The following is a 16,077-nucleotide window of genomic DNA, read 5'->3' as shown; positions in this document are numbered from 1 at the left end:
AGTCACTACACAATGCCACAACCTAACATAAAGACCAATGCTGCAACCTACATCATTTCTTTGCAAGGGCAGTTGATGAACATGGAATTCACCTTCTCATTCAGGAGGCCGGAACAGCTATTGGTCACCTGAGGAAAAGAGTGAGGACTCAAGAGATTGAAGATGATGGAATCTGGAGCAACAAACTGCTAGAAGAACTCAGAAGGTCAAGAGGCAACTGTGAAAAGAAAGGAATTGTCAATATTTTGGGGCAGGGCTCCCAGATCTGATCCTGATCAAAGCAAGGACCAACATCTGATGCAGTATTTCAACCCAAAATGTCAAAAATTCTTTTCCCTCCACAAAATCTGCTTGGCTTACTGAGTTCCTCCAGCACATTGTTGGCTTCTGAGAAAATGAAAGTTTGGTTTGAAGATCATGATCTCAAATCCAACATGAAGTTTATGATCCACTGGGAAAGTTGATCTCTGTTGCTAAGATAAGGATTACATATAGCAGGTACCTCAAAGCCCTGGAGAGACGTCAGAATCAGAAAGAGAGTCAGATTTATTATCAACACAAGAGGTCTTTGAACTGCTGGAAATCCAGAGGAACAGACACAAAACGTTGGATGAACTCAGCAAGTCAATCAGCATCTTCTAGCTAGTCCTCCTTCCCGTCCATCCACCTTTTTATTCTGGAATCTTCCCCTTTCCTTTCCAGAAGGGTCTTGGCCTAAAACATCGACTATTTATTAATTTCCATAGATGCTGCCTGACCCGCTGAGTTCCTCCAGCATCCCGTGTGAGTTATTCTGGATTATTATCATTAGATCATTAATATCTAGTGTGAAGTTTGTTGTTTTGCAACAGCAGTATAGGGCATACATAAAATTACTACAAATTACAGAACAATTTATATGCATGTCAGGACGCTGAAGCAGAGACCCAATCGCAGACCAAGTGCTGCGTGCACTGTGATATTTACTGAGCAGCAAATCCAGGGGAGCAACAAGCCAGCGTCCAAGTTCAGGCGGAGATCAAAAATTCCAGAGAACTCCAAAATACCAGAATCAGGAAACAGGCAGAATCGATATTCAGACAGGTAGGGTTCAGATGCAAATGCTGGAGAAGCTCAGGAAAATTCACTAGCACAATCTGGCAACAAACAGGTGAAAACACAGGACTGAAATACACTGAGCAATAAACAGAGAGGCAAATGATAGGTGGAGCACAATGAGACAGCAGTGGCAGCAAAACAGGTAATAATGAGAAACAGGTGAGAGACAGAGTACTCAGTAATACAGGGGTCGGAGTAGAACAGGAGCAGGGACAGGAACACATGACAACAAAAAAAAATACAGAATGATGGCTGGGGGGAAAACACACGAAAGGACAGAGTTCAAGTGGAGTACTGACAATGCAATACACATGATGGAGGACCTTCACCAGTCCTGAAGAAAGGTTTCGGCCCAAAACGTCGTCTGTTTACTCTTTTCCATAGATGCTGCCTGGCCTGCTGAGTTCCTCCAGTATTCTATGTACGTTGCTTTGGATTTCCAGCATCTGCAGATTTTCTCATGATTGAAAATAATTTATATTCCAGCCCAATGAACCCGCACCATTCAATTACACCCATGTAACCTGTGCATCTTCGGAATGCTGAGAAGAAACTGGGGCACCGGGAAGAAACCAGCGTGGTCAGGGAGAGAATTCCTTACACACAGCAACAGAATTGAACCGTAATAGTATTGTGCTAACCGCCATGCAGCCGTACTGCAATCTTGTGCTGGTCTCTAATACCATTTATAATGATGAAGGATTATCTAAGTGGGCACTGAAAACCTAGAATCTCTTCACTGGGAGCACACAGAAACTCAATAAAAGTGGCAGAGGCTATACTATGGACTATACTACCCATGCATCCATTCCCTTGAGCGTTCCCTGCCCCGCCTGTGACTGCTTCTGAAGGGTCCTCACCCTCCCTCTCAGAACATATGGAACTGAAATGGAAATAAGTCACCCTCTCTGCAGAGGGACTGCCTACACAGAAACTGCACAGCAGCTTCCCTTTGACATTTCATCACTGCTTGGTGGGTTAAGGACATATGCCTCTGCACACTCAGGAACCAAGCTGAGATTTACTGCTAGTATAAAAGGGAAGCACTATTAAGGCCAGTGCGAAAAACTGCGAGTGTTTGTCAGCTATTGTAATTGACTTTTAATTTGAAACATGAAAGCCAAAAATATTGCACACCAGTGAACGATAAATTTCATCTTGCTTGACAATGCCAAGTCATCTGCACTTCACATCACATCTTTAATATTGAGTCAGGATGCAGCCTGGTTCTGTACAATCAAATGCAGGCCATTTGACTCGAGCAGTAGGAACTCTCCTCAGTAACAGTTATCCACTGAAACCATGAACCATTCATTATTCCCAAACAAGTTTTCAAACGGAATATGAAATTCTGCCTTGTCCTGCTGGTAGCTTAGATGTATTAAGCTAGATTCTTGTCAGTATTTAAACCCTTACACTCCTGGGTTGGGTGCTCAAGCTTGGGCCACAACCTATTTTTCTCATTTTTCTATAAAATATCGATAGTTTGACTTTATTGTTGTGGTGTGCTATCTGTTGCACATATTGGTATGTTTTTTTTCAGAATTAGGTCCAACAACAGACACATTGGAGAGAGATGGTGCAGGCCCCACAAGGCCACACTGCCCATTTATATCTATGTGAGCAATTAACCTTCTAACTCGTACATCTTTGGAATGTGGGAGGAAACTGGAGCACTGAGAGGATCTTTTCATTGCCTTCTGTTGGTTTTTAAAAGCTTCCCAATCCTCTAATTTACCACTAGTTTTTGCTCTATTATATGTCCTCTCTTTTTGGCTTTTATGTTGGCTTTGAATTCTCTAATCAGCCATGGTTTGTCATCCTCCCTTTAGAATTCTTCTTCTTCTTTAGGACATATATATCCTGTACCTTCCGAATTACTCCCAGAAATTCCAGCCATTACTGCTCTGCCATCATCCCTGCTAGTGTTCCTTTCCAGTCAATTTTGGCTAGCTCCTATCTCACACCTCTGTAATTCCCTTTACTCCACACAGTCACAGGGAGAATCTGCAAAGTCCTAACAGACAGCAGTGGAATTGAACCTGGGATGCTGGCACTGTAACGGTGTTAGGCTAACCACTACACTAAAATGCCACCCTTGTACTTAAGGAAGATTGTGGAAACTTCTGAAGGATGAGGAACAGTCTCATTATAAGTATCAGAGGGATCTTGGGGTCCGAGTCCATAGGACACGCAAAGCTGCTACACAGGTTGACTCTGTGGTTAAGAAGGCATACGGTGCATTGGCCTTCATCAATCATGGGATTGAGTTTAAGAGCCGAGAGGTAATGTTGCGACTATATAGGACCCTGGTCAGACCCCACTTGCAGTACTGTGCTCAGTTCTGGTCGCCTCACTGCAGGAAAGACATGGAAGCTGTGCAGAGGAGATTTACAAGGATGTTGCCTGGATTGGGGAGCATGCCTTATGAGAATAGGTTGAGTGAACTCGGCCTTTTCTGCTTGGAGCGACAGAGGATGAGAGGTGACCTGATAGAGGTGTACAAGATAATGAGAGGCATTGATCCTGTGGATAGTCAGAGGCTTTTTCCCAGGGCTGAAATGGCTAGCACGAGCGGGCACAGTTTTAAGGTGCTTGGAAGTAGGTACAGAGTAGATGTCAGGAGTAAGTATTTTTACGCAGAGAGTGGTGAGTGCGTGGAATGGGCTGCCGGTGGCAGTGGTGGAGGCAAAAATAATAGGGTCTTTTAAGAGACTCCTGGATAGGTACATGGAGCTTAGAAAAATAAAGGGCTCTGGGTAAGCCCAGGTAGTTCAAAGGTAAGGATATGTTCAGCACAGCTTTGTGGGCCGAAGGGCGTGTATTGTGCTGTGGGTTTTCTATGTTTCATTGACACCTACTGAATATTGAATGTTGAAAGGCCTCAACAGAGCGGATATGGAGAGGATGTTTCCTGTAGTGGGGGAGTCTAAGACAGAGGACACAGCTTCAGAACAGAGGGGCATCCATCTAGAATGAAAATGAGGAGGAATTTCTTTAGCCAGAGAGTGATGAAGCTGTGGAATTTGTTGCCACAGGCGGCTGTGAAGGCCAAGTTATTGGGTATATTTACTGTAAGACCGAGGTTGATAGATTCTTGATTGGTCAGGACATGAAGGGATACAGAGAAGGTAGAAGACTGGGGCTGAGGGGGAAATGGATGAGCCATGGTGAATGGTGCTCAGACTCAATGGGCCAAATGGCCTAACTCTGCTTCTATATCTTATGGTCTTATGGAAAGACCTGGATAGAGGGGACATGGACAGGATGCTTTCATTAGTGGGTGAGTCTAGGATCCAAGGGCACAGCCTCAGAATAAAGGAGGAATTTCTGCTGCCGGAGGGTGCTGAATCTGTGGAATTCATTACCACTGAGGGCTTTGGAAACCAAATCATTGTGCGTATTCAAAGCAGAAATTGATAGGTTCTTGTTTTGTAAGGGGGTTACGGAACACAGGCAGAAGGCAGGAGAATGGGTTGGAAAAAATAAGCGATGAGTGAATGGCGAAGCATTTTCAACTGGATTCTGCTCCCCCATCTTACAATTTATAGTCTACGTTTAACCTCCTGCATCAGATTCTAACGTCCCGAGCATCCTCCACAACCTCCAGGGCCTATTGTCTCACTAAACACCTCATTAGAGTTGGTCAAAATCCACTGTTTCAGCAACACCCTTACAAAGCCTTTACAATTCCTCATTATCTCCACTGCTGAAAAATGAACTCACGAAAACGTATCCCACAAAACAAGTAAAGCTTATATTATGAAATTTTAAAAAAGAAAATGCCTCAGCTATCCAAGCAGTACCTTTGTAAGGACAAATATCTCCCACTCAAAGATTAAGGTCAAAAACTCTTTACCAGAACTGGGAACATGTCAAAACAAACTAATGAGTTTGCAAAGAGGAAGGTGAGATTATGGAGAACACAAAGATGGGTGAGGCCAGTGTCATTTAGGTGATTACAATGTTTATAGAATGATCTGGTTAATAGGTTAATGAGGGGATTAAAGAAAGAAAACAAACAAGCAAAGAACCTTGTAACAAGCTTCCAGGCAGCACGCAGAACTGCTGCTGAAACGTAGAAGCAGAACACTGCTGGAAGTGTCCAAGGAATCAGGCACATAGTTGTCTAAGGTGTTTTGGGCTGCTGAGGGGAGGGTTACTAAAGCAGCAGTCTCTGCCAGCAGGAGAGTGGGAACTATGAAGAACACCTTTCAACGCCCAAAACTTCGATTGTTCAGTTCCCTCCACTGATACTGCCTGACTTGCTGAGTTCCTCCAGAATTTCTGTGTGTCACCTAAATTATTTATTTATTTTGTAATTTATCATAATTTTATGTCTTTGCACTGGACTGCTGCCATAAAGCAGCAAATTTTATGCTATAGAAGACATTGATAAAAATTTTGATTTATCTTGATTCTAGACCATAAGACATAGGAGCAGAATTAAGCCATTTGGCCCATCAAGTCTGCTCCGCCATTCAATCATGGCTGATCATTTTTCTCCCCTCCTCAGCCCCACTCCCCACTTCCCAGCCTTCTCCCTGTAACCTTTGATGCCGTGTCCAATCAACAAACTAATTAGCACCTTAAGTATACCCATACAGCTGGCACCCACAGGTGCCTGTGGTAATGAATTCCACAAATTCACAAATCTCTGGCTAAAGAAATTTCTCCACATCTCTGTTTTAAATGGATGCCCCTCTATACCCTCTTGTCCTAGACTTTCCCACCATGGGAAACATCCTTTCCACATCTACTCTGTCTTGGCCTTTCAACACTCAAAAGGTTTCAATGAGACTCCCCCCTCATCCTGCTAAATTCCAGCAACTATAGACCCGGAGCTATCAAATGTTCCTCGAATAATGACCCTTGCATCCCTGAAATCATCCTTGTTCCCTGGGATGAAGTCTCAGGGTTGTATGCTGCATACATACCTTGATTTTATAAAGTACTTTGAACTTTGAACTTTAAACCCAAAAGAATCTGCAATGCACACAAAATTCAGCAGGAACTCAGCAGGTTAGACAGCATCTATGGAGAGGAATATTCAGTTGACTTTCGGGCAGGAAAATAATTAATTCAGATAATTTTTAAAAATGTTAAACTTGCTTTCAATAAAGCAAGCTAGAAAAGGAAAACTTAAATATTAGTTTTTGTGATGGCCTTGAGTAACAATTGTCAGAACATCGCAAAATCTTTCCTAATCTCAGAATTATAATCAGGATCAATATAGATGTGGTGAAATTAGTTGTTTTGTGGCAGCAGTACATTGCAATACATAGTAATAAAACTATAAATTACAATATGTATACTTAAAAAATTGGAAATTAAAGAAGTAGTGCAAAAAGAGAGGGGAAAAATACTAAGTTATTGTGTTCATGCTGCTTTTTGAGGCTTCCCTTTCGAAGGTGTCCTCGATGCTGGGTGTGGTGATATCACGTGCAATAATGTGCCAGTACAGGATTGGACAGAGCGCTGAGCATGCGCAGGATTACCAGAATGTTCCAGCACATGGCTGGGTTAAGACGTGTCTGTTTATTACTGTAAATAAAAGTTCTTCATTTCTTCCAGAATATGATTCTTTACTGTTAACCCATGGTACGTTTAAATAGAAGAAATATAACATCGTGTCAGAAGTGTTTCTGGAAGAATAATACGGGAGAATCGAGAGTCGAAGGTAATCGAGAAAAGAAGAAGGAAAAAGTTCGCACTGCAAACAGTAAAATGGAAGGTTTACAAACCCCACCAAAACTTCAGCTGACTGGGAATGCAGCAGAGAACTGGAGGATCTTCAAGCAACAGTTTGAACTGTACTGATCGGCGATCGATTATGAAGAGAAATCGGATAAAACCAAAGCTACGCTTCTGCTTCATATAATCGGGAATGAAACGGTAGAGGTATATAATAATTTTGTCTTTGAAGATGGAAATTATTTCAATTTAAAGTCAATAAAGGACAGATTTGAAGTATTTTGTATACCTAAGCAGAACTTAACGTGTGAACGATATAAATTCTTCACATGTGCGCAAAGGGCTGCTAAAACAATTGACCAGTATGTGACTGAGGTAAGAAAGCATAGTAGAACATGCGAGTTTGGATTTCTCATGGACTCTCTCATTAAAGATAGACTTGTTTGTGGCATTTGAGATAATGCACTGAGAGAAAGGCTGTTGCGTGAGCAAGATTTAAATTTTGAAAAAGCTTTCGTGCTCTGCAAAGCTTCTGAGACCATAATGTCGCAGGCTGAAGAGTTTTTTGTTGAAAACTGCAATGTAAATGCTGTAAAAAGTGCAAATATATCAAGAAGTATAACAATACATCGATAAATCCAACAGAGAGCAAGTCGGCATTTGAAAAAAAAGGTCATGTGATTGCTGTGCGCGGGAACACCGTCTAAATCAATGTTTCGCATATGGCAAACTTTGCTACAACTGCAGTAAGAGTAATCGTTTCCACTGTTGTTGAAGTAGAAAGAAGGAAAATGAAATGAAACAAGTAAATGCAGTGATTGAAGATGACCATGAGGAATCTTATATAGGTGCACTTTATGAAAATGCTGACATGGAGAATATAAAAGCAGTAGCTACAGTGTCTGAGATGACCAAACAGGAGGCAATTGATGATGTGAAAAAGCAATGGTAGGAAGAGGTTGCCTCAATGCGAGCGATAATGAACAAGACACTGAGAGAATATGAGATTCAGTCTAATCACACGGTGATGCTCACAGTGGGCACAGTATAAGGAAGAAGTGAAAACACAAGTCGAAGGAGTTGAGAAGTTGTGTTGAAATGATAAAGTTTCAGCTTAAAAAAGAGATTACACAGTTAATGAATGAATTAGATGAAGAAAAGAAGATTCGTATTTCATTACAAATGGAAGTGGAAGGAATTAGGAAAGATAAAGCAGGGAAGCAGATAGCTGAGGAGGATAGCTTGAACTGCTTACCTGAAATTCCAGATTCTAACCAGGAGGCATGTGAGAGTATACCAAAAGGTTTAGCTGAGATACGTAAAGAAAAGCTTAAAGCAGAAAAGAAGAAGAAAAAGAAGCAGAAGAAGAGTCATGGCCCAGATAGCGAACAGCCAACTTCAGAGTTTCAGTTAGCTGATATAGATTTGTTTATTGGTTAATGTTGTTATTTGTTTTTCTTTTTAAGGAACGGAAGATGTGATTCTTCAGAGATTCAGTTGACGGATGCAGATGAGACAAAACATGTAAATAATAACAAGGAAACATAAGATCTGTGTGTACCACTTGGAAGGTCTACCTGTGTTCGCAAACCCTCAGAGAGACTGATTGAGACTTGTTGAATTATGCCTTTGCTTTGATTAATGTTATTTATTTTTTCTTGTTAAGGAAGGGAAGATGTAGTGTCATCACGTGCAAAGACATGCCGGTACACGATTGGACAGAGCACTGAGCATGCGCGGGGTTTGCCAGAATGTTCCAGCATGTGGCGGGTTTAAGACATGTTTGTTTATTACTGTAAATAAAAGATCTCTAATGCTTCGAGAATATGATTCTTTACTGTTAACCCACGGTACGTTTAAATAGAAGAAAGATAACACCGGGGGAACTGGTGCCCACGATGGAGCTGGCTGAGCTGACAACTTTCTGCAACTTTTCTTATTGACCCCTCCCCATACCAGACCCTGATGCAACCAGTTAGAATGCTCTCCACAGTACACCCATAGAAATTTGCAAATGTTTTTGGTGACATACCAATTCTCTTCAAACTCCGAATAAAATATACCTACTGATATGCCTTCTTTATAAATGCATCAAAATGCTGGGCCCAGGATAGATCTTCAAAGATGCTGACACCAAGGAACTTGAATTTGCTCACCCTTTTCACTTCTGACCCCCTCCAATGAGGACTGGTGTGTGTTCCCTCAACTTCCCCTTCCTGAAGTTCACAGTCAATTCCTTGGTCTTTCTGACATTAAGTGTAACATTATTGTTGGAACACCACTTGGCCAGCTGATCTATCTCTCTCCTGTATGTCTACTTCTCACCATCCAAACAATAGCTGTTGTCAGCAGATTTATAGGGTGTCATTTCAGCTGTGCCTAGCCACACAATCGTGGGTGTAGAGGGAATAGAGGAGTGGGCTAAGCATGCATCCTTAAGGTGCGCCAGTGTTGTCTGTCAGCGAGGAGGAGGTGTTATTTTTGATCTGCATGGACTCCGCTCTTCCAGTGGGGAAGTCAGGGATCGAGTTGCAGAGGAAGTACAGAGGCCTGGTTTTGAAACTTGTCGATTAGAACTGAGGGTATGAATGTGCTGAACACCGAGTAGTCAATAAACAGCAGCCTGATGTAGGTGTTACTATTGTCCAGGTGATCCAAGACCGATTAGAGAGCCAGTGAGTTTGCATCCACTGTCGCAATAGGCAAAATGCAGCAGGTCCAGATCCTTGATTAGGCAGGAGTAGATTCTAGACCATGACCAAAGCATTTTATCACTGTAGGTGTGTTTTGGAAAAAGCCTGATCTATCCTAATTTGCTGTGCTGCTGCTTCAACTGTGGCGACAGTTTTGGGCTTCGCCCAGCACAGTCCTCGAACTGTGTTAGTCATTGGCGCACTATAACACATTTCCCTTCATATTTCAATATATATTTGACAAATCTTTATCTTTATTTTGTCTACCTGCACTGCACTTTCTATGTAACTGACACTATACACTGAATTCTGTTTTCTTTTGAACTGCTTCCATGTGCTTAGGTACGGAATGATCTGTCTGGAAGGTAGGTGAACAATAGCTTTTCATGGTATCTCCGTACAGGTGACAATAATAAACCAATATCAATTATAAATTAGAATATATGGCACAATCAGAAAGGGTCTGCAGTAACAAAGGGATCATACAATTCTGAGGCATAATCTTTAATGTCAGCAAACTGTGTTGAAAAAGTTGTTTGTAAAACATACCAAATCCTGGGATTCCTAAGCAGATACTCATAGGACAACAGAGGGAAGTTATAATGAACTTGTATAAAACATTGTTGGCCTCCAAGCTGGAATTCTGCTTCCAGCTCCAGTCACCACACTTTAAGAAGGATGTAATCGTCTTAGAGAGGGTATATTTACCAGAAGAGTTCCATGGATGAGAAGAACAGTTAGACTGGAGCAGATGCGATTACAATAGCTTTTGGCCAAGGACATGGGAATTCAAAGTTTGGGGCAAAAGATACAAGGGCAATGTCAGATGTGTTCCTCCACCAAGAATGACTATGTTCAGAACTCTATATGGAAATAAAATCAAGCAGTGCCGCTGGAAGATAACAGGATAGGCAGTTGTGGGATAATTATTTGCAGAGTTATGGGAAAAGATCAAAGCAATAGGAGGGTTGATCCACAGTGTAGACCCAGTGAACCTGAACCACTGAGCACATCTACAAGGAGTGCTTCCACAAAAAAGGCAGCAGTATTATTAAGGACCCCCACCATCTGGTCCATGCTCATTTCTTGTTGCTTCCATCAGGAGTCTTAGGTCCTACACCACCAGGTTCAAGAACAGTTATTATTCTTCAACCATCAGGCTCCGGAACCAGTGTTGTCAGAGGAAAGCAGCGTCCATCATCAGGGACCCCCCACCACCCAAGTCATGCTCTCTTCTCGCTGCTGCTATCAGGAAGGAGGTACAGGAGCCTCAGAACCCACACCACCAGATTCAGGAACAGCTATTACCCCCTCAACATCAGGCTCTTGAACCAAAAGAGATAACTTCACTCAACTTCACGCCCCATCACTGAAATGTTCCCACAACAAATAGACTCACTTTCAAGCACTGTTCAGCTCATGTTCTCAATATTTATTCCTTATTTATGATTATTCTTTCTTTCTTTTGTATTTACCCAGTTCATTGCCTTGGGAGAAGTCAATTAAGATGAGTTCTCCAAATCTGCTGGCAGGACATGAACCAGCTTCAGTGTCCTCTCCCAGGATAGCATCCCCAGCATTGAGATTAATCTCACCTGGTTACATTAAAAGCTCATAATGAGGCTTATTCTTATGCTATTATAGGAGAAGTGGGGTTGAGAGAGAAATGGATCAGCCATGATGGAATGATGGCACAGACTCAATGGGCCGAATGGCCTAATTCTACTTCCATGTCTTATGGTCCATGGCCTTAGATAGTGCAGTCAGGAGTCCATCTTAGGGAAAGATTCAATAATCTTCTAACAGTGAAATAGAACCTGTCCTTGAGCCTGGTGGTATATGCTTATATGCTTCCAGGCTTTGTAATTTCTGGTCAATGGAAGAGGGGAAAAGAGAGGGTGTTTGGGGTGGGTGGAATGTTTGATTATGCTGGCTGCTTTACTGGGTGGAGGGGGAGGGGGAAGAAGGGGGTCTTTAGAGGAAATGCTGACAGGAGATCAGTACATTGATGACCACAATGGAAACTACTGTTCAATTCCACCCCTTTCTCTTCAGATTCAAAGCAGTTCTATATTCAGAATGATTATCCGTGGTAAATATGAAAAAATAGGTTTCATGAGTGAAGTGCTCTTTTCTCATCCCATTCTTATATTCTGCACACTCCCACGCACTTACACCAGCAGCATATAACATTCAAATCCCCCCAACCAAGAAAATAATCCAGATGTTCGGCTCTACAAATTAATCAGTCAGCTATAATCTCATTACTTAGCTAGTCACACAGATCGCAGGGCCAATTATTTTTAATATACAAATAAGCAATGAGCGCTACTATTTGTGAAAATGCAATTAATCTTGAGAAAAATGACAAACCACAGGCAAAAGTTTAAGAAGATTAAACTGTGAAATATTGCCTGAGTTCCTTAGTAATCTAATGAAAATTTTCCAGGATCTTGCATTACAGGCTATATTATTCAACAAATTGTTCACACAGATGAGATCTCAATAGCCTCAACTGCGCAGAAATCATTATTTTTTTAATATTCATTTGTGGAATAAGGCTGTCCTTAGTTCAGTGAGAACTGCTCTATAAAGTTCAAGAGAGAGCGAACCGAAGCAAGCAGATATTGTACAATGCAAGAAAAAAACTCCCAAAGATTCAATGCAATAACTGAAGCGATGAATACCAAAACTAGATGATACTTGACTCGAACACATTTTTTATTTGTTAGAAAAGGAAAGCTGGAAAAGGGAAGCAGACACTATGCGACAAAGGGAGATTTTCGGAGGAGACCGAGGCAGGTAGAGTAACATCGTTTAAAATACATTTGGACAGGTCCATGGATCAGAATCGGAATCAGGTTTAATATCACTGGCATATGTTGTGAAATTTATTGTCTTTGCAGGAGCAGTACAATGCAATGCATAATAATACAAGAAAATTGAAGTATACTGTATGTATATATTAAATAGTTAAATTAAATTAGCACAAAGATAGAAATTAAGAAGTAGCGAGGTAGTGTTCATGGGTTCAATGTCCATTCAGAAAATGGATGGCTGAGGGAAAGAAGATGTTCTGGAATTGTTGAGTGTGTGCCTTCAGACTTCTGTACCTCCTTCCTGGTGGTAGCAATGGGAACATGGCATGTCCTGAATGATAGGGAGTCCTTAATGATGGATGCCGCCTTTTTGAAGCATCGCTGGACACTACGGAGGCTAGAGTTTATGAGGGAGATGACTAAGTTTACAACTCTCTGCAGCTTATTTCGATCCTGTGCAGTAGCACCTCCCCCTCCCCACAGCAGACGGTGATGCAGCCAGTTGGAATGCACTCCACGGATAGGATAGATTTAGACTCAAAACTGTCAAATGGATTTAGCATAGATGGGCTTCTTGGTCAACGTGAATGAGTTGGCCGAAGGGCCTGTTTCCGTGCTGTATTACTCTGAGTTTATGACTCTCAGAAAGGAAAGGCTCAAAGTTCCTATAAGCCTGAGCCTCACTGGCAGTAAAAAGCGCATTGCAAAAGTTGGTAGAAAATTAAAATTTAAGGGAAGGTCTAGAATCATATTTATTTATTCAATGAGATACAGTGCAGAATAGGACCACACCGCCCAGCAACCCCCCAACCTACTCACAGGACAATATACAGTGGCCAATTAACTTACCAATCGGTACAGCTTTGGACTGTGGGAAGAAACTGGAGCACCCGGAGGAAACCCTCGTGGTCACAGGGAGAACGTACAAACTCCTTACGGGCAGCGGTGGGAATTGAACCTGGGTCGCCTGTACTGTAAAGCGTTGTGCTAACCACTGTGCTACCTTGCACCCATTATGTCATGTTTCTAATATATACATCTCCATTTTGTTTTACTAATGGAAACGCATAACGGAGATGCATAAAAATGATGATGAACACGCAGTCAAGAAGGAAGAGTATGCAAAAGGAAAATTATGTTTTTTTTTAAACACAAGGAAAAGGATGAGAAAGTTCAGGCTAAATTGGGGAAGTTAGAGAACAAAATGTAACCTTTCATAGAGGATAAATGCATGTTTAAATGCATGTTTTGTCTGTTTTCTCAAGGAAAAAGATAGTGGTAAATAATGAGCACAAGAGAATGGAATGGAATTGCACAAGTCAGAGGAGCAGCTAGTCATGACTTATAGGCCTTCGACTGACACGAGATGTGGGCAAACCACTTCAGGTCATTGTAAGGTCAATATTGCTCACGTAGAATGATCAAAGTTATTATGGACAGCCAGTGCAGATTTGCTGAAGACATGCCATAAGTAACAGAGTTCCTTGATCAAGGGAAAGTGTATTGAGAGAGGAAATATGATGGATAAGGAGGATTTAGAATTGATACTGTTAACAAAATGAAGGCAGAGGGTATTAGGACTATTATTGAATGGACCATCACTTTTTCCTTTGTTGCCCATTATTTCACATACATAACACAGACACATACATGAGGAACCCAATAATAATGAGCTACTTACTGTACAAGAATCAATAGGATCACTTGGAAGCCTGCCATCACAATGAAGCTGAAACCAGGCAATGTCGAGAGTGTTTCAGGATAAAGTGCGTAAAATGCAGATGACCCAATTATAATACAGATTGTATCTATAGAAGCCATACAAGAATACATCGCACCTATTCATAAAAGAAAATTAAACAGATTTATGAAGTCACCAATATAAGTTCAGAATAATGACCAGCAAGCAAACACAGCAGCAGATGAAATGTTGTCAACTATTAACCTAGATCATAAACTCGAGAAATTCTGCAGATGCTGGAAATCCAAAGCAACACACACAAAATGCTGCAGGAACTCAGCAGATCAGGCAGCATCTATGGAGATGAATAAATAGTTGACGTTTCAGGCCAAGACCCTTCTTCAGAACCTATTCCGCATTGTCATTTGACTTTTGTGATGACATACAAGGCTATTCTGTGCACTGAGTTCAATGCTGCCACTTCTTTCCTTGAGTCTACTGACTGGTTGCATCATTGGCTGGTATGGAAACGCCAATGCCATGGAAAAGCCTACAAAAAATATTGGATACGGCCCAGTCCCTCTCTCCCTTTGAGCACATCTGCAAGGAGCGCTGTCCAGGACATACTCTCTCTCACAGCTGGCATCAGGAGGAAAGTACATCCACACCACCAGGATCAGGAACGGTTACTAACTTTCAACCATCAAGCTCTTGAAACAGATGGGTATAACTTCACAAAGTTACTCACCCCCACATTAAACTGTTCCCTTAACTTATAGAGTCACTTTCAAGGGCTCTTCATCTCATGTTCGTGATATTTATTACTCATTTATGTGTTTTTTTTTAGTTCTTTTTCCATTTTCGCAAGTCTGTTGAACATTGACTGTTTGCCCACTTTGTGTGTGGTTTTTCACTGATTCCAGTGTGTTCCTTTGTAGTTACTGTGAATGCCTGCAAGCAAATGATTCTCAGGTGACATATACTGTATGTACGTTGAAGTTTGATATATAAAGCCCATTCCCTTACTTTTGCCTGTCAGGTGGCCTTGCCACTACTTTTCCCGCATTCCTACACTGGGGGCATTTTACAGTAGCCAAAATTAACAGAGCAGCACGTGTCTGGAATGGGAGGAGAAACCAGAGCACCTGTGGGAAACCTACACATTCATAAAGCACGTTCCAACTCCACACAGACAGCACCTGAGATCAGGATCGAACTTGCGTCACTGAAGCTGTGAATGACTTGCCACAGAACATAGAATAGAACAGCACAGCACAATAAGAGCCCTTCGGCCCACTATGTTGTGCTGACCTATATAAACCTACTCCACAGTCGAACTGACTCTTCCCTCCTACACAGCCTATAGGCTGTCTACAAGAAGGGTCAGAGCCGTCTCTATTTCCTGAGGAGACTGAGGTCCTTTAACATCTGCCGGACGATGCTGAGGATGTTCTACCAGTCTGTGGTGGCCAGTGCTATCATGTTTGCTGTTGTGTGCTGAGGCAGCAGGCTGAGGGTAGCAGACACCAACGGACTCAACAAACTCATTCGTAAGGCCAGTGATGTGGGGATGGAACTGGACTCCCTGACGGTGGTGTCTGAAAAGAGGATGCTGTCCAAGTTGCATGCCATCTTGGTCAATGTCTCCCATCCACTACATAATGTACTGGGTGGCCACAGGAGTACATTCAGCCAGAGACTCATTCCTCCGAGATGCCTCACAGAGCGTCATAGGAAGTCATTCCTGCCTGTGGCCATCAAACTTTACAACTCCTCCCTTGGAGGGTCAGACATCCTGAGCCAGTAGGCTGGTCCTGGACTTATTTCATAATTTACTGGCATAATTTACATATTACTATTTAACTATTTATGGTTCTATTACTATTTATTATTTATGGTGCAACTGTAACAAAAACCAATTTCATGACTATGACTATAAACCTCCACATTTTTACATCCATGTGCATATCCAAGAGTTGCTTAGATGTTCCTGTTGTAGTAACCTCTACCACCCCTCTGACAGTGTGTTCCAGGCACCCATCGCTCTCTATGTAAAAACCTACCTCTGACATCTCGCTTAATCTTTCTTCCA

At 41.9% G+C, this 16,077-nt stretch overlaps 1 protein-coding gene across 7 annotated transcripts in view; it reads right to left on the bottom strand.

The window, feature by feature from the left end:
* zgc:174356 (uncharacterized protein LOC100137120 homolog) overlaps nucleotides 1–16,077 on the bottom strand; it is a 146,686-nt gene that overhangs the window by 21,819 nt on the left and 108,790 nt on the right. For 4 of the 7 annotated variants that reach the window (XM_063054986.1, XM_063054987.1, XM_063054993.1 and 1 more), the window contains one exon: nucleotides 13,986–14,142. The exons of 2 other annotated variants lie outside the window; for them this stretch is intronic. In XM_063054986.1, coding sequence (XP_062911056.1) covers nucleotides 13,986–14,142 — 157 coding nt within the window. Of the gene's footprint in view, nucleotides 1–13,985; nucleotides 14,143–14,876; nucleotides 14,937–16,077 lie in introns of those variants that run through there. One more of the 7 variants, XM_063054988.1, reaches the window with a different exon arrangement.

The sequence above is a fragment of the Mobula hypostoma genome, chromosome 8 (genome assembly GCF_963921235.1).
Source record: "Mobula hypostoma chromosome 8, sMobHyp1.1, whole genome shotgun sequence".
NCBI classification, from domain to species: domain Eukaryota; kingdom Metazoa; phylum Chordata; class Chondrichthyes; order Myliobatiformes; family Myliobatidae; genus Mobula; species Mobula hypostoma.
Note: the sequence above shows the minus strand (reverse complement) of the source record. Positions and strands in the feature narration are given on the sequence as shown.